Consider the following 23,226-nt stretch of genomic DNA (forward strand, 5'->3'; position numbering starts at 1 on the left):
TGAAAATCAGCGAAAACTTTGTAAATATTGGTTCGAGAGGTTCGAGCTTTAAGAGTTTTCTTCAGAACTCTTGAGGTGCTAACCAGAACTCTTATAAAATTGCGGGATTTCCCCAATTTGTTTTTACACATAACTGAAATTTTTGGACCCGGCATTTGAAAATCAGCGAGAACTTTGTAAATATTGGTTCTAGAGCTTCGAGCATTAAGAGTTTTCTTCAGAACTCTTGAGGTGCTACCCAGAACTCTTACAAAATTGCGGGATTTCCCAAAAATTTTGTTACACATAACTGAAATTTTTGGATCCGGCATTTGAAAATCAGCGAGAACTTTGTAAATATTGGTTCTAGAGCTTCAAGCATTAAGAGTTTTCTTCAGAACTCTTGAGGTGCTACCCAGAACTCTTATAAAATTGCGGGATTTCCCCCCAAATTATTTACACATAATAACTGAATTTTTTTGATCCGGCATTTGAAAATCAGCGAGAACACTGTAAACATTGGTTCTAAAGCTTCGAGCATTAAGAGTTTTCTTCAGAACTTTTGAGGTGCTACCCAGAACTCTTATAAAATTGCAGGATTTCCTAAAAAATTATTTACACATAACTGAAATTTTTGGATCAGGCATCTAAAAATCAGCGAGAACTTTGTAAATATGGGTTCTAGAGCTTTCTGAGATTTCTGAGATTTCTCAGCTGTCATTCAGCTGAGAGCTGCCCCTGATTGGTCCCTGCGCTGAGCCAATCAGAGGCAGCACTCACTCACCCATTCATGAATGGGTGTGAGAGCTGCCTCTGATTGGTCAGGCGGGGATTTTAAAGTCCCGGCTGCTGAATACTACTCTGAGCAGTTCAGGAAAACTGCCGGCCGGCCGCGGCTGAACTCCGTCTGCCGGGACCAGGTGAGTATATATATTTTTTTGTTTTTACACATTTCTGGATGAATTTCAGGGAAGGGCTTATATTTTTAAGCCCTTCCCGAAAATTCATCATGAGATCGCCTGCAGCTCATTGCTTTCAATGGAGCCGGCTGCATTGCCGGTTCCATTGAATTCAATGCGCTGGACAGCGCTGAACTGCTCCGGCCCGTTTCTATTGAAACGCGGCTGGGAGCAGTTTTTGCGGGCGATTTTTCGGCCCCGGTCACGCGATTTGCGGATGCGCATCTGTCTTGTGATCCGCAAATCGCGGGAAAAAAACGCCCGTGTGACCAAGGCTTGATTTTCAAATGCCGGATCCAAAAATTTCAACGTTATGGGTAAATTATTTTTTTTTGAAATCCCGTGATTTTCTAAGAGTTCTGGGTAGCACCTCAAGATTTCTGAAGAAAACTCTTAGTGCTCGAAGCTCTAGAACCAATATTTACAAAGTTCTCGCTGATTTTCAAATCCCGGATCCAAAAATTTCAGTTATGTGTAAAAAAAAATTTGAAAAATCACGCAATTTTATGAGTTCTGGTTAGCACCTCAAGAGTTCTGAAGAAAACTCTTAATGCTCGAACCTCTAGAACCAATATTTACAGTGTTCTCGCGCATTTTTAGGTGCCGGATCAAAAAAAATTCAGTTATGTGTAAATAATTTTTGGGAAATCATGCGATTTTATAAGAGTTCTGAAGAAAACTCTTAATGCTCGAACCTCTAGAACCAATATTTACAAAGTTCTCGCTGATTTTCAAATGCCGGATCCAAAAATTTAAACGTTATGTGTAAATAATTTTTTTTTTTAAATCCTGCGATTTTATAAGAGTTCTGGGTAGCACCTCAAGAGTTCTGAAGAAAACTCTCAATGCTCGAACCTCTAGAACCAATATTTACAAAGTTCTCACTGATTTTCAAATCCCGGATCCAAAAATTTCAGTTATGTGAAAAAAAATTTTGGGGAAATCTCGCGATTTTATAAGAGTTCTGGGTAGCACCTCAAGAGTTCTGAAGAAAACTCTTAATGCTCGAAGCTCTAGAACCAATATTTACAAAGTTCTCACTGATTTAGTAATATCATTTTTGGAAGTTAGCACCGCAGAGATACATTTGTTGATTTTTTTTGCCTAATTTGCTAGAACTATTTTTAAAATTAATTGGGAACTCTAGAACTCTTTGGGGTGCATCCAGAACTTATAAAAAAAATAAACTTTTTTTAAAGATGGGGTGCTGACTTCACAGAGGTCTGTTTTGGTTGAAACGTTGCTGTTTTTTGACTTATGGAGGAATAAAGACTTTTTCTACTTTTAACCAAAATGCCATCACATCTTCTCTCTATTTTGCTCTAAGGATTGGTCCTTGGGATTCTGGTTCCTGGTGACTGTGCATCAAATTTCCCCACTATATCAGTGCTCAGGATTGTGCTGCTGGCATCATGTTTATTTCTACTAGTATGATGCTTGTCACACAATGTATGTGATGCTGGCCATGAACGCTACGAGAGGAACATTCTGTTGAGTTCTTTAAATGGCTTGGCCGACTTATAAATTCCATGTTTTTGTACCTGCTGCTGCTTTATAGTAGTGTCAATATTCAGTTTTACATTTTTGCCTTCCTCTGGATCAACATTGAGTGGGGTGGGGGGGGGGGGGGTGAGGGTAATAGGTTGAACTGGATGGAAATTTGTCTTTTTTCAGCCTTACGTACCGTGTTACTATGTTCCTTCCAGATTGGCCCACTAACATTTTTAAGCAGCAGCTCACATAGAATATAATTATTGGTCCAGGATATACGACAAACACATAATCAACTTTAAGCAAGAGAATATATATTTCACAATTCACAGGTTGACTTTCATACAGAAAATCTGGAAAAAATCTGCAAAATATTAACACTGGATGTATACTGAATGGGGTATAAACACTGAACAATGGCTCACAGAGCTCACTATGACATCGGGATCTTTCAGATTGTTGAGGTCTTCATTATAGGACCAAGAAAGAAAGTACAAAGTTAAAAAAAATTATAAACAGCCACTAAAAACATTCACGCACAGACAGAAAAATTATCTTAAAAGAAAATCAGCCACACTATGGATAAAGCCCGGGGTCCAGAGACTCAAGCCAATGGACTTTATGCACCATGTGTACAAAGGTCTTCCTTGATTGTACAGCACTGGACATTTGCTTTACTGTGCCTGCCCAGACGATTTGACATGTCGTCTGGGCAGGCACAGAGGCGTGAAACATACAACCATTGCCATAGAGGGGCACAGGATCCAGAAGTATGCATTTCCTCAGGTAGAAGCAGGAGCTCCGGGGACATGGAGAACCTCACTTCATTACTGTATAAAATTCAGCCATGACCAATCTTCTGTAAGACATGCTGGACATTTTCAAATTTGTATGTTACAGGTTAACCGTATACAAGCCAACTTCTTAGACATTCAGCAGTCTCTTATGTGGATTTAGAAGCAGTCGTTTCCATTCTCTCCCTGTGTGACTGCTTGCATTGCCTGCTCCGGCATCAGGGACGGGTCCGTGAGAATGGACGTTGAGGTACTGAGCTGGCATAATGAATTTAACACCGCTAGATTGAAAGAAAGAAGAAAAAAAATGCAGGTTATTTAGGATATTTCAAACAAATAACACCATTTTAATGGTCTGAATGTAGTTGGTGTGCGCTCCTAGCATACTCCTCTGGAAGCTGCAATTCCTTCTATTTCCCTTCATACTCAAAAGCCAGACTTGGTTCTGGGCCCCCTTCGATGTGGCTCCAGGTATGTCAAAAACAGGGAACTAGCATTAAAACTTATCACTGCTAGTTATAAGGGGTTGGCCGAGAGGTTTTTCTTTTTTAAAACCATTTTTCCAATGCAACATAAACAGACATATACTCACCTCTCCTGGCTCCCTGTATCTTCCGTGCCTCTGCTCGGTGCTCCATGCTTGGTGTTTCCTTATAGGCTGCAGTCAGCTTGTGTACAGGACGTTTCAGCCAATGACACAGCTCTGTGATCAAATGCTGAGCTCGGACATTGGCTGCAGCAGCCTGTGATGTTCCGTAAACAAGCTGCTGCAGCCCGTGAAGCTTATATCAATGCTGGACACAGCAGGAAGCCCGGAGAGGTGAGTATATGTCTGTGTTATGTTGTTGCATGGGTACATGTTTTGGAAAAAAAGAAAACTTATCAAACAACCCATTTAACACTGGGGAAAGCGCTATAAGACCCATTCATGCCTTTAATACACTTTTTAACCTTTTAATGCTTAGTGTTACTCACCACCACCTGTCTTTAATGAAAATGACCCCCGTCCCAGTTAAAAAAAGACTGTAGATCCCTTGGTGTAGAGCAGTGTTTCCCAAACTCCAGTCCTCATGGACCCCCAACAGGTCATGTTTTCAGGATCTCCTATAGTAAGGACACCTGTGGCAATGTCTGAGGACTGACTATAATTACATCACCTGTGCAACACGGAGGAAATCCTGACCTGTGGGGGTCCCTAAGGACTGGAGTTTGGGAAACACTGGTGTAGAAAGAGTAGAAACAATTACCGCACCCACATGAGAGGCTTGCGGCTTTGAGGTTTGCATGAACCCTAGGTATATCATACAGTATGAGCACTACATGGCCAATAGTAAGACAAGTGCTGCTTCCACACTCACCAGGTCTCAGTGCAGGCAGAGAGCAGTGCTGGTCCAGCCACTCCAGTGATGTGTCTCTTAGATCTGTCATACTTGCTGTAGAAACCATATGGTTAAAAGATTCAAATAAGGGACGGAATAGGATGCTGAACTACGGCCAGTTCAGGAAAAACAGTGTCATTCTTTTTTCTCATTACAGTACATATAAACCTAAAACTTCCAATACTTATCGCACACACTGCGCCTGGGCTCTACTGTGATTAAGTGCTCCCAATGTATACTGCAAGGTTTGCCAAGAATATACCAATGTAGAGTTGTTTTGTGAACCCTTTGGAATTATCCGGATTTCTGCATTGATTACCACTAAAATGTGGTCTAACTTAACCCTTTCCAATCCACTGTCTGATGTCTAAAGACATTCTGATTGTAGACTGTACAGCTCCGATGTCAGAAGACATCCAGCAGGGTATTCTTACTGTATATAACTGGACGCTCTGTTGTCGGGGGCCACTCCAGCATGTCACATACCGCAGTACTGGCTCTAGCCAGCAGATGACGCCATTGTATAATGGCAGAAAGAGAAAGCCCCCTAGGAAACCCTGCATCCAAAATTGGATTGCAAAGGGTTAAGGTTGGGACATTGACACAAAAATATCGATAGTATTGACTAATCGCTGAAAAAACTATTGATTATTGTAAAATATCGGTGGAAAACTATTGATATTTCGATATATCGACTTTTAAAAATGTTGTATAAAAATAAAACAGGTCTAGGGTTAATAAAGCAACAAATCAACAACAACAAAAATTATAGTTTTCTTTAAAACTTTAAACTGTTGAATTTATTATTAACTTATAACTATTAATAACAGGAAAACATATTAAAGGTACAAATGAAAATAAAAAATTACAGATGAAACCTAGAATTAAAATTAGTTATATGGAAAGAAGTTTTTTTATCATTGGCCCCAATAATTGTTATCTAATGAGCCAAGAAATATTAATTTGCTCACATGCTCTCCCTTCACAATGCTCCTTCCAGCAGACATGACCGGGAGTGCAGAGAGATGATTGGAGGTAAACACACTGAAACAAGGTACTGCCAGCTACAAGGAAGCCAGAAGATGGACACTGGACCTGACGGGATGTGAGCATGATCTCTGTGTGATTGTGGGGCTGTGTGCCCTGCATTTTTTTCAAGTTGCCACTGAGGGACCAACGGTCTCCATGGCAACTTGTAAACAATGCAGGGCCTGGTAATGCGAACGCAGTGCCCCGATTGCAATTGTAATTGCATTAGATGGGTCTCCTATCTTTTCTGTGGGCACTGCGTTTGCGTTAGATGCTGAACGCACGACATGTCGCATCTCCTTTTCTGGACGCGACCTTCGTGCGCTCAGCGCAGCTCTTCATCTGCATGCGGAAATACTTTCATTTAGAAAGCATTGCCCACAGCCATCGCGTTAGACACAAGCGTTCAGAGCCTGCGTTTAACGCGATGAACAAACGCATGTGGGTAAGGGGCCGAAGACCCCACCTTTTCTGAGAGTCGTTTGGCCTGGAGCAAACCTTATTGGTGACAGAGTCCCCTCACACTTTCCAAAAGTTTATAGAACTTGTTTGTAAGTTCATTAGTGCCTCGAGCAAAACTACACCCTGTGCCAACACAGAGGAAAGGGCAGAACGTAAAGAAGGACTATCTGGTCACCGGACCACAAGACACGTTCTTCTTTACAAAAATCGATATTATGTCGCCTTAAACTATCGATGTTACCGATATATCGGTTTTCGATGTCCCAACCCTGGTCTAACTGTTATTTAAGTCATATTTATAGTCAACCACTATCTAATAATACACTAACAGTCTTTTATTGAGCCCGCTGAGTGAGTACAGTCCCGTGCTGCATAAACCACATGCAACCGAAACACAGGCCAGCCATGGCATTCAACAGCTGGAAGAGTTTGCCAGTACGAGGGCAGCATAACCAGCAAATCTTCCAGCTACTGGTGCCGCAGGAGCGTGCAAAACCTCGGCTACTTATGCAGCATCTGAACCGCATGCTAAACATCTGCAGCGTAGGGACAAATTGATTCTCCAAGAACAAATTGGCAACAGTTGTTCCAGTTAAAGGGATTGTGCCAACATGCAGAACCGGTTTTAGAATGTGGGGCCCTCGGCGATCCACTGATTGCCCAGAGTCCTACTCCTGGCACACAACTAACTTTGCTAGTGGGAGCTGTAGCCAAGGAGGCATATGCCTGCAGCTGCCACTGAGGGATAAATGTGGTATTACAGGACAAGACTCCGTCCGGCCAGGCAAACCCAAGAGATATTCTGGCCATGGAGGGGGAGTCTTAAAGGGGTTGTCTCGCGGCAGCAAGTTGGGTTATACACTTCTGTATGGCCAAATTAATGCACTTTGTAATATACATCGTGCATTAAATATGAGCCATACAGAAGTTATTCACTTACCTGCTCCGTTGCTGGCGTCCCCGTCTCCATCTAATTCTGACGTCTTCTTGCTTTTTTAGATGCGCTTGCGCTGTGCGGTCTTCTCCCCTTCTGCTCGGTCCAGGCACGAGCGGCGTTCTGGCTCCGCCCCCTTCTAAGCGTCATCGCGTAGCTCCGCCCCATCACATGTGCCGATTCCAGCCAATCAGGAGGCTGGAATCGGCAATGGACCGCACAGAGCCCACGGTGCACCATGGGAAAGGACCCGCGGTGCATCGTGGGTGAAGATCCTGGCGGCCATCTTGGTGAAGGAAGAAGAAGGAAGACGTCGCAGAGCGGGGATTCGGGTAAGTAATATGTTTTGTTTTTTTAACACATCCCTTGTGGTTGTCCTGCGCTGAACGGGGCCTATGGAAAAAAAACCAAACCCGTTTCGGCGCGAGACAACCCATTTAAGCGAAGGACCCTACTATATGACATTCTTATGACTTGACAGGGCATATGAACATGAGATGCCATCTTGGCACAACCCTTATGGGGAGATGAGAGTACAAGTAATTGCACATTAAATAAAAGGAACAAAGGCCTGATAATTCCAACTAGTTCACTTATACAGAATGTGTCAGGTGATCTGTATGTGGATTTACCCCAGTGAACTAGGCTAAATTTGCACGCGGATATACAGCTGCTACAAATGGTAATCCGTGGCAGATATTCATGTTAATTCTCAATCAATAGAACTGCTATGGGAATGCGTGCAGACTACATGCAGCCAGCGGTCTGGCTGCACGGTCCGGGCTGACTTTCAGGAGCAACAGCACTGGATCGGGGAGCTAGGTATAACAAATACCTCCCTGGACTCCAGGGAACCTGCCGTATGAGCACTATAAATCAGTTTATGGTGCTTGTACCTGGTGACAGGTTCTCCTAAAAAAAAATTTTTTTTTGGGGGGGGGGGGGGAAGCTTAATTAATTACATGGTCAGTGCAGAGATTATGGCTGCATATCTGTAGCCATAGTTGACTGTATTGCTCTATAGACTCATGAAATGTCTACATTTGTAAGGTTCCTGCTGCGCTGTCCAGCTTACCATCTGCACAAGTAGAGCATGGTTAGTGGAGTAAATAGTATCATGGATGTAACGCAGTAGCTTATTACCAGAAAGCCAACATATAAGGATACTAGCCAAAACTTCCAGTTCTGTAGGGTCCTGCTCTGGACATAGTTCTGGAACATCTGACGCATGTGCTGGAAGCGTTGATGTGTTACGGGAACGCCGGAAGCTGGGAGCTGCTGCTGGCAAACGCTATTAGAAGGAAGGGGGGGGAAACAAAACATACTATAATGATGCAGAAAGACAAGACATTAGGTTTTATTCTATGGCCCTAACCTACTAACCCCCATAAACTTTAACATATGTAACTGAGTACCACACTGCAAAAGCTGGGCTCCCTGAGTGGTAATTAGTAGAGCGTAACGGAAATCCCTCATAAACAATGCTGACAAATTTGTTAACTTTATAAACGGTTAGTAAACAGATCAATCATTTCTGATGTCACTAGGTATATAATAATCACTCATGGAATAGTCTACCGCTGGATATATTTTTAGGGTGGTTTCATATCTGCACTGGGGTAGCAGAAAAAGGGAATCCTCAGCGGCCAAATGTCTAAGTCTTTGGACGAAACCAAACAGCGCTGGACGGACCCCATTGACTATAATGGTGTCCCGTCCGCTTTCCACCCAGCTGCCCGGCTTTTGGATGGAAGGTAAAGCCCTGCATGCATTTCTTCTAATATCTTGAGCCGGATCTGACGGAACGTCCGGCTGGAGGTTCCAACACAATTGTGAAACCGGCCGTACGATTTGGTCACTAAATTCCCATTCTAAACAATTCCAAACAGCAGAATAAAATCAAATTTCTGCCACTACAGAATGATAAAGACCACTCAGTGGTAACGTCAAATTCCTGGGTTCTAGTGCCAATTCTACTGTATATCACAACACACTAAGTTACCACCATACTTCAGGACTTCACCAATAAGTTGGGGCTATACAAATAACAAGTCCCTCCCTCCTTTTTTTTTTTTTTTCAATTCCTGCTTTCCCGCTGTCAATGGAAGCCGTCCATGCGGGAACGGCACTGAAATGGAGCATGCTGCGATTTGATTTCCGCATCCAAGGATCCACAAATCAAATCCACATGCTTTAATTCAGGTGCGGACGCCAATGTTTCCCTATGGGTGGCTTGATTTGCGGATGCCCTATCAAACCGCCCGTGGACATTGAGCCTTACAGTTAGAAATCAAAAACATTTTTCTTTATCATTTAACGCAAAATACGTGTAACTGAGAGCTTCTTATGTTGATAACTTATTGCTATACGAATGGTTGCTTCTTGCTTACGTGATGGTGTCACTGAGCTCCTGTACCTGACCGCGCAGGCGCTGGGATTCTTCCTGTAGCTGCGCCCTCTCCTGCTGCAGCTTACTGATATATTCACCCGTCTTCTGCAAGATTGTGGCCTTGCTGAGCTAAGAAGATCAGTATTGTGTCACTGACATAGCTAGAGCCAATAAGGCCTTATTCATACATTTGTAAGCCAAAACCAGAGGAGTGGATCCTAAACATCACATGGAAATATAGTGAAAAACTTAGACTTCTTTATATCCACTGCTGATTTTAGCTTTAAAATACAGATACAAAATACTGATCAAATCTGCAATGTGAGAATAAGACCTAAAAGCCTGCAGTTATCACGAAGAGTCAAACAAGTCGACACATTGTGGCCATGTTACAGGGGCTGGAAGGGTTAAAGTCTGTCACTTTTATTATTTTTGATATTCTCACGTGCAAATAACGCAGCGATGGCCAAGCCTGTACAAGTCCCTTATTACCCAACACAACTCTGTAAGGCTACAGTTAGGCAACAAATCTGTAATCCTGCATCAACAGATCCATTTTCATTGGCGACTCTAGAGACAGCTGGGAGAAGTTGCTTTTCATTCGATGTATGAGAAGAGGGGGCATTTGGAAGTAATTAACAGGGTTCCCTTTTGCAGGCACCACCAGCATCCAGCTGTAATTATGGGGCAACCAGGCAGCACCTCTTCAATTTCCTTGCAGTGCCCCCACAGGGAAAATGAAGCATTACACAATTCTTATTGGCATGGCTGTCCATGTGTTGCATAGATATGCTGTCTCCTCCAGGATTTAAAGGGGTTTCCAGGGTTAGGAAGACATGGCTGCTTTCTTCCACACACCCTTGTCCATAGGATTGTGTCTGGTAGAGTAGCTAAGCTCTATTGAAGAGAAAGGGAGCTAAGCTGCAGTACTAGATACAACCAACGGATGAGGATGGTGCTGTGTTTAGAACAAAGCACCCATGTTTTTCTAACCCTGGACAATCCCTTTAAGGACATTAGGGTCACATGCTGCAATACCAGAATGCACTGCCAGCTACTATGCCATAGAGGGCAGCAGTGAGAACGAAAATACAAGTGTATCACATCTGCAGTGCATCTTTTTAGATTTTTAGTTTTGTAGGTCTACCATGAATGCCCCCCTTCAAAAGTTTTCGAACGTGAACTGTTGTATCTAAACGTGTCACATTGAAGATATGCGGATTACAATAGAATTGTTTTTACGGGGTTTGGGGAGGTCTGTTTCTAAGTTTTGCTATAGGGCCCCATGATTTCCATGTATGCCCCTGGCTGGATAGACCCCAATGACTATAATGGGGTCTGCACAGCTTCCTTCCTGACCACTGGCATCTTCTCAGATAAAATAGTGCAGCATGCTGAGCTATTCAGTTCATGATTTGGGGATGGATCTGCACTGAAGGCCCCAAACAGCCACCAACAGAGACGTGAACAGTGTAAGTAAGGAGTGTAAGTTTTAAAAAGGTAAAAACAATAGCAATGGCATTGCTCTATCTATCTGGAGCTTCAGATCGGCAATTATGAATAAATTAAAGATTTCCACTGATGAAGTAAAATTGTCCAAAAATAGCAAATCAGCTGTTAAAGCAGCAGTGATTGGCCATTAAGTTTTTGGGCATTTTACCGTTTTGTGGTCATTTTTTCAACAGAAAGTGATGCCATATTGGTTATTATCACCTTTCAATTAACATATATTAACATATATAAAAATTATGGCAAAACTTTCACTTTGTTATTAAATGAACGTGCTAACAAAATGATAATACTGAAACAATATGGCAACATTCCTGTCCGGGTTCAAAAATCTCTGTGATAGGAAAAACATACATACCAGACTTTTGGGTGCTGTTCTAACTTCTGATATACTATTTATGGCCAAGTTTATGTTTTAGGTGGAAATCATCTTTGATCGTGCCCACATTTTTACTGGAAGCTGGCCAAACACTGGATGGGGATAAGTAGTGGAAGGTCACACACCGGCACTATGTGCACCAACAGACGCATTTGATACCTTGTTGTTGTGCTGTCCATGTAGATTCGTCACCAGATTCTGCAGTGTGTCAAAGCCCAGTTTAATGTTACAACGCCGCTTCTGCTCAGCCGAGATATGCGTTATACGTCGGCTCTCCACCTAAGACACACAGCGGTATTATAGACATCGTTAGGCCATCATTTTTCATCAACTAGTGTTGAATAAGGAAAGTCTACTCACCTTCTTACCGCCGGTTCTGTTCCAAGAGTTAGCCTGTGCACATGGTACGGTCAGAGAATCTTTGCGGTCATCACCTTAAATGTCAAATAAGGGGGTGAAAACGTGACTTAAAAGGGTTTACCAGAAAACACTTTTATGACCTATCCATAGGACAAGTGATAAAAGTAATCTCCCTCTAATGGTGGCTGCAGAAAGCAAATATGTTATCATTTACATCCACGTCTATAGGAGATCTGGAGCTCTGTGATCGGAAAAACAGCGGTGATCAGATATTTTAAGAAAGTAGGAGAACCACATTTTAGACCCAAGACAACATGATAGAAAGTAGAGATTAATGCTAATGTATACCCTGGAATTATATAAATGGCTGCAATACTTATTAGAATATCAAATTCCGAGAAAGAATGTAAATACCCTGGCCATGTATCAGGACAATGTACTCACCACAGGTGGTGGTCGGCGACAGTCTTTCGGTTTTAGGCAGCAGGGGAGGACCCGTCACGTTTGTGGCTCCAGAAATTGTTTTGTTGCTTGAAGAACAGAAAACCGGGCTAAGAAATATCGCTGTAGGGGCAGCAAAACTAAAGACTCCTCTGGTGGAAGGTGGAGGTTGAGGTGGAGGTGGAACAACAGCAATGCCAGGGTAAGACCTTTCATCTGATCTGTCACCTGTCTGGGTTATAATAAAAACATTGTAATTTAGTATTATTCCTGTTCGGCAGGGATTTCTGTTGGAAGTAAATGATCTTTCTGTCCTGAACGCACTAATTAGGCTAAAGAAATACATTCTGAAACCAATCATCCTATACAACCACTTTATTATTACTCTTTTGTCTTCTTTAAATGGGCCAAACAATTATGACCCAAGTGTATTACCTAATAATAATTTTCCCAATCTAAGCCCTCAAGGAGGTGGCCCTATACAACTATGCAGTGAACACTTCATAGACAACTGACCCTAGTACCATCACTCTTTATGTAGCCCCACAGCAACCTACATCCCATTTTCCCGAAAGGGTGGCAGTCCAGCAGTGGGACGGTCACCTATCGGCAGTGTTTGCAATAGACTCTGGTAGCTATTGAGTGGGGCTGTTAAGGACCAGGGCACCATTACCTTAAAACCAGGTGCTCGAAAACACCATCAAATAAATACTGCTATGGCATATACAGCAGCCAGATATGCAGTGTCACATATCATCCTGTTAAACATTTTCATACAGCATGAAATCGTTTTAATGTGTCTAGAATTTCTAGCTAAATATCCAACTTCTCCAGATAAATATTGCATACTGATAAATCAGGGCAACCCAAGAACAAGACAAACTGTTGTCACCCCATCCTCCTTGCTGGATTAGGGAAGTGAAGGGAGAATCTCCGACACCGGGCTTAGGGCTTATTCCCACGAGCGTATATCGACCGGTGTTTTCACGGCCGGCCGATATACGCTTCCACCTAGGTAGTCCCCCCTTCTCTCCCACTCACCGGCTCTGTGCTTCTCTCCTCCACTCCTGCGTTTGCAATGGGAGCGGGCGGGACTGGAGGTCGGTGGGGGCCAAACGCTGCTCTGTCCCGCCCACTCCCATTGCTGGCTATAGACAAGTGGCGGGAGCTTAGCTCTGCCTCATCACCCCCACTCCCACTGCAAATTGCTCGGAGGGGAGGAGAGAAGCAGAGAGTCGGGGAGTGGGAGGGACAGCGTATATCGGCCCGGCGTGAAAACCCAGCCGATATACGCATTTCTGAATAAGCCCTTAGTATGATTTTCCCCAGAGCACTCAATACACAAAGAGGTGCCTGCCTCTTCATGTATTGAGCACACCCCCGGCATCACCGAACGTCTGCTCAAAAATGTATGCCAGGTCCGACTTCATATTGTTCGAGATTTTTAAAAGGATATGCATTCAGGTTTCATTTATATGATGCTTACTATATATACAATAAAAAGGGACATATTAAACTTATTCTGCAAGTCAGTACAATTACAGGGATACCAAAAATTTATATTTTTCTTCTGTTTTACTACTTTTTTGGATTTGCTTTGTGTCACCATAAATGTATATTTCAATTGAGCTATGAGAGGGCATGTTTTTTGCACTTCAGGCTGTAGTTTCTACTATATGTTTTCTGGTGTTCACCATACAGGATAAATAGTGTGGCATGTTAAAGTTTTGACTTTTACTGAAGTGGCGATACCATTCTTTTTTTGGTATTTGTATTTTTAAGTACACAATGGTAAAATGGTTTTAGGCTTTTAATTTTAAAAAAGGAGCTAAATATAAAAAGTAGTAATTTTTAAAATATCTTTGAAAACTTTTATTAAACTTTATTTTTTTAAGTCCCGTTAGAGGGCTTTACCATATGATCACTTGTATAATACACTGCAATACCTCTGTATACATTGCCTTGCAGTGTGCCTAAGATGTCAGACCCAGGGGCATTCATTAGGCTACCTTTTTCAAACCCTTTGGATTGCATGGTCGTTATTGACAGTCACAGCAGCAGAGTGTCAGCTGCCATATAAAGCGGACTAAGCTCATATTGGAAAGGGTTAAGTGGGTAAATAGATTGGAATTGTAACACTTTGTTAAAACCGGTGTTCTACTTTAACAGGCGGCTAACCAACATCCAACTGCAGAATAATTACCTTTGCATTGAGTCCACTGGGTCCACAAGATGACATATTTGAAGAAGCGTCTGTGTTAGGTGCTAAAAAAATAATAATATTCTGAGAAATAGGAACTAGAAAGATTCCACTTCTTCCAGACAAGCACATATATTTTGTGGCAGTTTCAATTTTGTATGAAATGTGAGCAAACAAAATAAATATAATGTATAGTAGTTGATTTTCTGAAACTAGTCATTGATTTCCAAGTAGGAAACTGGACATACACATAAAACAAAAAAAAAAAACATATTACAAAAAAAAAAAAAATCGCTGAGTTCTGTTATTGGCCGCACCGCTTGCGACATCCCGTAAACCGGGGCGGGGCTGTAGACTGCAAACAGAGCAGTGGAGTGAGCAGCGGCGCGGGGAGAGGCGAGTATAAGCTTATTTGTTATGTTACTGCATGGTGAATGGGATTTACACAGGAGCTTCTCTTTAAAAAGGTTGTGCCTGCACCCATTTTTTTCTTTTAGTTTACTCTGCACACGCGCCCTCCTTTGAGGGTGTGACAGTTTTTGGGTTTGGCTGCAGTTTTTCAAAAACAGTTTACACAACCAAAATTAGCGTTTTCCTTCCTACAAAAAGGAAGACAATATCTTACGAAGATTCTTGTTTATAGACTTTAGCTTCCTAGGAAGTGCTCCACCCCTTCTTTTCATTTTCCCCAAAAAATTTTTTAAGGATATGTGTGTGTGATGTTACCCAGTACCCTCTTTTACTCCTGTACATCATTCAATCTGCCAGTCTCTGGTAACCGGCTCTGCTGACCCAAGATGGCTGTGCCACTTATTAGACTACCCGATGCACACTGAGCACCGGTAGTGCATTAGTAGTCTATGGCATGGGTCAGGGAGGGGTATCGTTTCTCCTTAGGGAGAGCACCTAGGTGAGTGAGGAGACTAAGAAGGCCATCCATGCTCCTCTGGGAAACAGGAAAGGTGGGACAATACTCCTGCAGCGCCACCTATTGTCTAAGGTATGACATGCTGCTTGGGTTGGCCAGCATGCTGCTCAGGCGGGCAGCCCTAGTCAATCAGGTAGTAGCATATAGTGTGCATCGATCAGCAAAAAGCAGCACTGTGGCCTTCTTGGCTCATCAAGGACCCCAGGGATCAGCGGCTGTATGGGAACAAAGGACGGCACCAGGCAATATAACCCACCCCTCAGGTCCTGGGACAAAATCTTCAGAGATTATCGACGAATAGACCAGCATTCAGGAGCTTCTTCAAAAAATATATACATCTTTATTCCTCAGCAAAGAGTAAGCTGCAACGTTTCGACCCCCCTTAGGTCTTTTTCCAGCATGCCTTGAGAGTCGCTTCAATTGTAGCTGGGTACAACTGTTTTATACAGTTTTTTTCTTTAGTTGTTTTTTTTTTTTAAGTATAAGGCACGTCACCAGGTGAGATTTATTTTGACCTTGTAGCTATATATGACCTATTGTCTGTTCTGCGTTATTCCTGGATATTTCACAGTAACCATCTACCAAATAACATCTTTCTTCTGTATGGGCTTGCGCTTACCTGTAATCTGCTGCTGACTGACAATGGCGAGAGATCTTACTGGTGTCTCGGCAGAAGGTCTTCTGGGTTTATTAGATGCAACATGACCATTAGTTTTGGGGATGGGAAAAACATGGGGAGCGTCAATAGGTGGTGAAGATTCTGTGTAGAGAGGGTAGACGTCTGCATGGATAGAGGGAGGGGGAGCAGGATTTAAGATGGTAGCATCAGGGGCCACAGAATTATAGGGATGTTTGGGGCATGTCACTGGTGGGAACAACAGCTCTTGATCTTGTACTGGTAGATTTGGAGAAATGCAATGAATGGGTAAAGCTGGGGCAGAAGGGAAGGATTCAGTGGTGTATCTGTCACTAGATTCTGGGTAGTGGCACAGTGGTTTGGTCTCAGTGTTTGTAGGGGCACATGGTATGGAGGCAGCGCCATATCCAGTTGGCAGTACTGGGGTTGGATAACAGGAATCCGACCGGGAGATATAAGAGCTGTTGGGCTGATAAAATAAAAGCAGTTAATTACACATATCAATGTATATCATATACACACACAGTACTGTGCAAATGTTTTAAGCCACCTTCCCACATGCGTTCAGAAAACGCAGCTCAAAAATCACAGCATTTTTACTGCGATTTTGAGTTGAGAGTTTGAATGCGCGTGACAACGTTTGACAGCGCTTTTAACATCACGCACTTTTGTTAGCCAACAACAGGTATCATATTAACAAGATTATAGTGGTTTCTCTTGCTGGGAACAATCACATTTACAGCGCTTTTTAATGCACCCCATCAAAAAGTGTTAAACGCGCGAAAATAGAACAGAGCGCTTGAAAATTGCAGCGTTAGAAATGCTGCATTTGAGCGCAGGTCTGCGAGGCCCCATTGAAATCAATGGGAGCGTTGTACCACGATCAGCACAGCTCTTGGGATGCTGCGCTAATCGCTGTAAAAAGTGATATGTATGAGATTACCCTAAGGCAGATGTGGAAAAAAATGCGGCAAAATAAGAATGCTTACAAAATAGAAGTGTTAATAGTTTATTTTTGTCAGTTAACAAAATGCAAAGTGACTGAACAAAAGAGAAATCTAAAAATCAAAATCAGCATTTGTTGTGACCTGACCACCCTTTACCTTCAAATCAGTATCAGTTGTTCTGAGTACACTTGCAAAGTCAGGGATTTTGTAGGATTATAGTCAGGTGTAAAATAAACACATTGTAGCAAATAGGTGATAATATTCAGCATTTTTATATTTAGGTTGAAACACTCCTACACAGCTGAAACAGAAACAGCTGTGTAGGAGGCTTAAAGCTGAGTGAGGAACAACTACAAAGGTGAAGTTGTAGAAGACAGTTTCATGTCATAGGTCATACACCATGGCAAGACTGAGCAGAACAACAAGTCACAAGATGGTTATACTATATCAACAAGGTCTCTCCCAGGCCAAAATTTCAAAGCAGACTGGGGTTTCAAGATGTGCTTTTTGAAGAAGCACAAAGAAATTGGCAATGTTGAGGACCGTAGACACAGTGATCAGCCAAGGAAACTTAGGGCAGCAGATTAAAGACACATCATGCTTACTTCCCTTTGAAATCCAATGTTGTCCAGCAGTGCCCTCAGCTCAGAAGTGACAGAAACCAGTGGGACCAGACCAGGTACACCCAACTACTGCTCAGAGAAGTCTAGCCAAAGTGATCTTCATGGATAAATTGCGTCAAAAAACACATGACTTCCATGTAGAAACAAGGCCAACCAAACTGTGCAGAAAAACATAGGATCTGGGGTACAGAAACATACCAGCAGGTGCTCTAAACTGATGAGTCAAGATCTGAAATATTGAGAGCAGTATAATAATGAATTTCTGCAGACAGCAGTGAAGCATGCTGGGGGCAGTTTGCAAGTTTGGGGCTGCATCTCAGCAAATGCAGTTGGGATTTTGGTCAGGATTTATGGTGTCCCCAATGCTGAGAAATACAGGCAGATACATATCCATCATGCAATACCAACATGGAGGCATCTGACTCGCTCCAATTTTTTTCAGATTTTTCTTTTCTTCATTTACTTTGCATTTTGTTAATTAATAAAAAATAAACTATTCACAGTGCTATTTTTGAAAGTATTTTTACTTTGCAGCATTCTTTCCACACCCACCTACCTAAAACCATTGTACAGTACCATATACACACATATGTCTATACATGTATGTAGGTGTTTGCACGTGTAAAAGTTATATTTAGTCACATAACAAAAGACTGTCAAAGTACGAGGGTGAAGTGAATAAGAGGAAGGATTCAGACAACGATTATAATTTGTGTAGGAGGAACTGGAAAGGTTGATCGGTAAAAATAATCAAGACTAAACGAAAGTTAAGAAAAAGCACATGCAGAAAAAGTGTTCACATAAAAGGTAAAAAAAAAAGAAGCAAATATGTAAGAACCTGTGGGATTCTTGGGCATGTAATGGTAGAATTTGGTTGACTGGAAGTTCCCTCATTATATGTTGGGTAACCTTGGGTTTCTTCATAACAAAGAGGAGGATGTTGAGAAGGAAGACATCGGGGACCACCGAAGAAATCTTGGAACATAAATAGAAAAAGACTATTATTAAACAAGACTCAAACTTCAGGCAAATAAGCCACCAGTGGGAAACATTAGGTTATATTGTATATACTAAAGCACATAAGGTGAAGGAAGCCTAGAAATCCACTTTAGGTCTGTACATAGAAATATGAAGAAACACAAAACCTAACAATGAATGACAAAAGTAAACAAGACATAGTTGCGCCCTTAACATTTGTCAGTCTGCTCAATTTTCTGTACGACCTTGAAACAGACCGACTCGTAGAAATCCTGCCGAGAACTCAGGGGTCTCTTGCTGATCCATTCCAATTTCAGCTGGTGAGCGGATGAGGGGTTGGTGCTTAATGAAGGGGGTAGAGCATACTGCAGACAGAGCAGAGGGGGGAGGCTCCTGCTGCAGCCAGGTATCTTACAATAAAAGCTAGGCCAGTGACGAGGAGGAGGGGGAGACATAACTGATTTCAGGCACAGATTTTTTTTTAAACTTTTTTAGTGTTAATTGTAATAGGAGATAAAATAGAAATCAGAGACAGGAAAAGATTAAAGGAAGGAAGTGCTGGGATACATTTTTTTAAAAAGTTTTCGGAGCATTTTTTTGTTTTTAGTGTTCCTCTAAAGACCTACATGCTTGTCACGGTTCAATGTTAAAATAAGAAATGGAACCCTTGAGGGGCTTCTACATGGCTTTAGAAGGCAAATCCTATGCATTAGTGTTCACCCTGATAATACGGTTCATGCAATTGCTAATAAATAATAGACATTGGCAGCAAGCAGCCTAGATTTCAAACCAGTCAGCACCCACACGCCAGTCCAAATAGTTCAATAGTTTTAACATTTGTAGCAATAGCACCATTTGAGTAGTTGGGTAGGAAGCAACAGTCTATAAAGGAAATTTCACAAAATATGCATATTACTGCTAATAAGCTGTTTAGCAATGTGATTACAAGCGTGTACTTAGTATATGGGCAGCGCATGCTGCTGCTATAGGGCTCTTAGAGTGAGGGTGCCCAGCCAAGCTTGGCTGCATCCTTCATTGCGTTTTGACAAACCTGTGCAAGGATCCTTGCTTGTCCAACAATATTGGCAAGCATTCTGCAGGAAATTAACCAAAGGATCTAGGAAAGGAAATGCGGCAATTACGAACAAAGTCCTACTATCCCCGTTGGTTAGGGGTGTGGTAAACAGGATCAAAAGGGGAGCCCCATTTCAATCTTTGCTATGCGGTCCCTCACCTCTGTTTACACCATAGGTGCTCTACCCTAGTCCATTCTTACCAACTACATATACTTGGGGAGGCTCAACCTACATTCCATTAAAGATCAATGCTCTACAGAGTGACCCATATATAGAAGGATGCAGTGCAGACCTTGTGCCTATTTGTCCAGATTTCATACAACCTCCATCTAAAAGAAAGTTCTCAACATAAGTATCCTTTTCGACCAGCTGAGTTTTCAGCTCAACCTAATGAGTGTTGATTGAAATAAATGCAGATTAGAGCTGGTTTTATTTTTCTTCACAAAGGCGGAGAATCAGCTTACGGAACACACATTATTAGTTATGATTGCAGGTTCCTATATCCTGGCTTTACATCTCTCCGTCCACATGGGGAGATGTACAACTCATGAGCGAGTATTTTAGGCGCACTGAAAATGAATGAGCAGTCAATGAATGAGTATTCACTCACTCATCAGATGATTCTTTTACATGGTCCAATTGTCTGGCGAGTGAGGATTGAGAGGGGTACGTGAAGGACACTGATGAACAGCCACTCAGAAACCCCCGTTATATTAGGGGTAGGAAGGTCTTCCAACCTGCAAGCCATACGCGATTAGCATTGCGTATGGGCTGCGGGTACCCGCGTCATAGCTTAGCGACGGCGCAACAAATACAAACATTGAAATGAAGTCAAAACTGTACTGCGCACGACTGCCTGCGAGCCGCCACAGTCATCCGCAATACAGAAAATGCAGATATGCAGGATGACCGGCCATGATCACAGCCAGAATCCGTGGCGGACCTCCGGCATGCGAAATCCAGTCCACCCATGCGAGCCCGGCTTAAAAGGACCATTAGATTACAGATTCCCTACATAAAACAAGAAGGTATTAGCACAGAACTCCCAGTGTGTAGTAACTCCGATCTAATGAATGGTAATAGAGCAGCTAAAGTTCACATGTCACAGAACATTCTTTTTATGGATTGTTGGTAAATAGTATCTGATGTAACATTTGTAAGAGTTGTGAAATCGAAAACTTCCTGCTCCAGTGTTTACGGTCTAACCTTGGGGAAGGAAGACAGAGGAACCTGACCATATCACATGAAAAAGGACATCTGTTAATGTCAAACTGAGTTAAAGGGCCACTCAACTTGTCTAGACATCATGTGCTGTAACAGGAAAAGTAAGTTTCATTCAACTACAATATACAACACAATTAAAACAAAAAAAATAAATAAAAAGGCACGGTATATGCCAGATCACAGGTCATTGACACAGATTTCAACCAATGCCACCCAACGAGACCTCCCCAAAGTGCAATTGCCAAACTCCTTTTCAAATTCTGAGAAACAGGTTCTATAGCTGATAAACCAAAATCCGGACGACCAAAAGCTATTAGCTGATGAAGCATCAGGAACTGCTAAACGTTTGGTTTATTAGCAACATAACCCATTGTTTGAAGTCTAGAAAGAAGTTTGGCAACTTCACTTGGGTAATGGGAGGTCTGGTTGGGTGACATTAATTGAGATCTGCAGCGATGATACGTGTGCTTGGACATAAAAGATGGTCTCCACAGGTTCTGCTTGAGATAACGTCATCATCATGCTTGCATGAGAAATAATATTTTGTTAAAATGAAGCACAGCATTATTTCTCTGCCAGTTTGATATATTACGCACCTACCTTTCCAATGAATAAATGAGAATTGTATCCAAGATGACGGCATTCAAAATGGCCGTCACGTGGGTGACATATCCTAACAGGTTTCTCCCTTCTCCTGCAGCTTGTATGCGAAATGGGATTACCCTCTGCCAAACCTTTTTTTTAAATTCTGTATGGGTATTTCCACACTTTTGACATACCCGTATATTTTTTCTATATTGTAATGTTGTCCTGTGTCTACTGAACGATAAGAGGCCCAATTATCTACAGACCATTAGAAATCCTTTTTAATAAAAACCTCTTATACAACCACTATTTGGCCATTTCACTGTTTCAAAACCATAATGAACAACATTAGTCATAGTTTATCTACACAAATACAGGGATAACTAGTTTTATTTCACTCATTGTCTGCTGTCTGTAGTCAAAAGGCTCCACACAGATCAAAAGAAGGCAGCAAGTGCATAAACGGAAGAAGGATTATTTTTTCTGGGTATTGGAAAACTCAGTTCTGCATAGTGAGGGCACACTGTCAAATAGGACAGTGGTGTTCTGATTGGGCATCAATTTTATCTAGAACTTGGGATGTGTGCCAACACTAGAGGGCAAGGAGCTGTGGCAATTGATTCTTTAGTTTAGTTTTTTTTTTTATTTTGGAAACCTGGCACTTTGCTTACTTTTACTGGTGTAAAATGTAACAAACACATAATCTAATAACACTTTCCAAATTGATAGGCAGCAACAATTGCTTCACTAAGATTCTTGCTGATCTTAACACACGCCTGAATTCTCCAGACCAGCAAAGTGCCAAAACTGTTTTTACAGAGGTGGTCAAACTTGGTGGTAATCGATTAATCAAGGACATTTGATTTATCAGCACCTGGCTGCTACTTACTCTCCTAGTTCCCATATTGGCAGTAAAGGAGTACTTAATTTTTCACATACTACTTTTGCATTTTGACTTAGCTTTTGTTAAATAAATAACAAGGTGCGATTTGTCATGTGGTGGTGTTCATCTGAGGTTATATTTTATCTGGTTTTAAGACCTTCTAAGGACCAGATATTTTTTTTAATTATGTCTTGATACAAAAAACCATAAAATTCAACGAGGGTGTACTTAGTTTTTGTCATAACTTGAAAGTTATTAATAAATAAGTAGCATACGATGTGAAAAGGTCACTGGGTAACTGGTAGGTCAGCCTAGGCTCCCTGGAAGTCAGCTACCCTCTGAAAGGATGCAAGTTAGTCACATGGCAAGGTGGAGTAATGTTCAAAAGAAGGAAATCAAAGTGAAAGTCATTCCCTCCCAGAGGAACCAAGCTTGGGGTGTACTGGAAAATTAAAAAGTACCCTCCAACTCCCAAAGTGTTTCAAAACCGATTGCTCAATGTCCAGATTTCTAGAGAACATTAACTAATTTGGAGGTTTATTAGATAATAAAAAAAAAATAATGTGATTGCATAAACAAAAATATTTAACTGCATAGAGACTGTTATTACTCAAGAATGTACAGAATCTAATATGTACCGGACTGATGGATTTACAATAAATGGATAAAGTTATGGTAAAAATGGATGTAGAACCCCAGAGAAATAATACAAAGATTGTGGATAGGAATCTTGACTTTAAAAGCTGTACATGCAGATGTAGCAAAGCTTAACTTGACACTTACAGTAAATAATGGCCCGTTTAGATGGAACGATTATTATCGTTCAGAAAATAGTTCAAACTAGCAAAACTGAACTGTAATTGTTCAGTTTAAAAACAGGCAACAACTGAACGACGAGCGAGAATCGTTAAGTTCTCGCTCGTTGTTCAGGCTCAGTTGGCATTAAAAACAGCACTGGCTCAGGCACTTATCATGCTGTTTAACCCTTTAACACTACAGCATGTACAGTTACGTCCTGCAGCTTGGGGGTATGTATGAAG

At 41.8% G+C, this 23,226-nt stretch overlaps 1 protein-coding gene across 1 annotated transcript in view; it reads right to left on the minus strand.

The window, feature by feature from the left end:
* Nucleotides 1–2,721: 2,721 nt before the first annotated feature.
* The window catches only part of MLXIPL (MLX interacting protein like), a 66,869-nt gene continuing 46,364 nt past the window's right edge, over nt 2,722–23,226 (minus strand). Inside the window, exons 8-17 of the mRNA XM_066599728.1 lie at nt 18,279–18,415; nt 15,853–16,339; nt 14,309–14,370; nt 12,109–12,337; nt 11,665–11,738; nt 11,464–11,583; nt 9,418–9,545; nt 8,195–8,318; nt 4,582–4,711; nt 2,722–3,504 (exon numbers count right to left, since the gene is read on the minus strand). Coding sequence (XP_066455825.1) covers nt 3,383–3,504; nt 4,582–4,711; nt 8,195–8,318; nt 9,418–9,545; nt 11,464–11,583; nt 11,665–11,738; nt 12,109–12,337; nt 14,309–14,370; nt 15,853–16,339; nt 18,279–18,415 — 1,613 coding nt within the window. The 3' untranslated portion in view covers nt 2,722–3,382. The remainder of the gene's footprint in view (nt 3,505–4,581; nt 4,712–8,194; nt 8,319–9,417; nt 9,546–11,463; nt 11,584–11,664; nt 11,739–12,108; nt 12,338–14,308; nt 14,371–15,852; nt 16,340–18,278; nt 18,416–23,226) is intronic.

Source organism: Eleutherodactylus coqui, chromosome 4 (assembly GCF_035609145.1).
Source record: "Eleutherodactylus coqui strain aEleCoq1 chromosome 4, aEleCoq1.hap1, whole genome shotgun sequence".
NCBI lineage: Eukaryota > Metazoa > Chordata > Amphibia > Anura > Eleutherodactylidae > Eleutherodactylus > Eleutherodactylus coqui.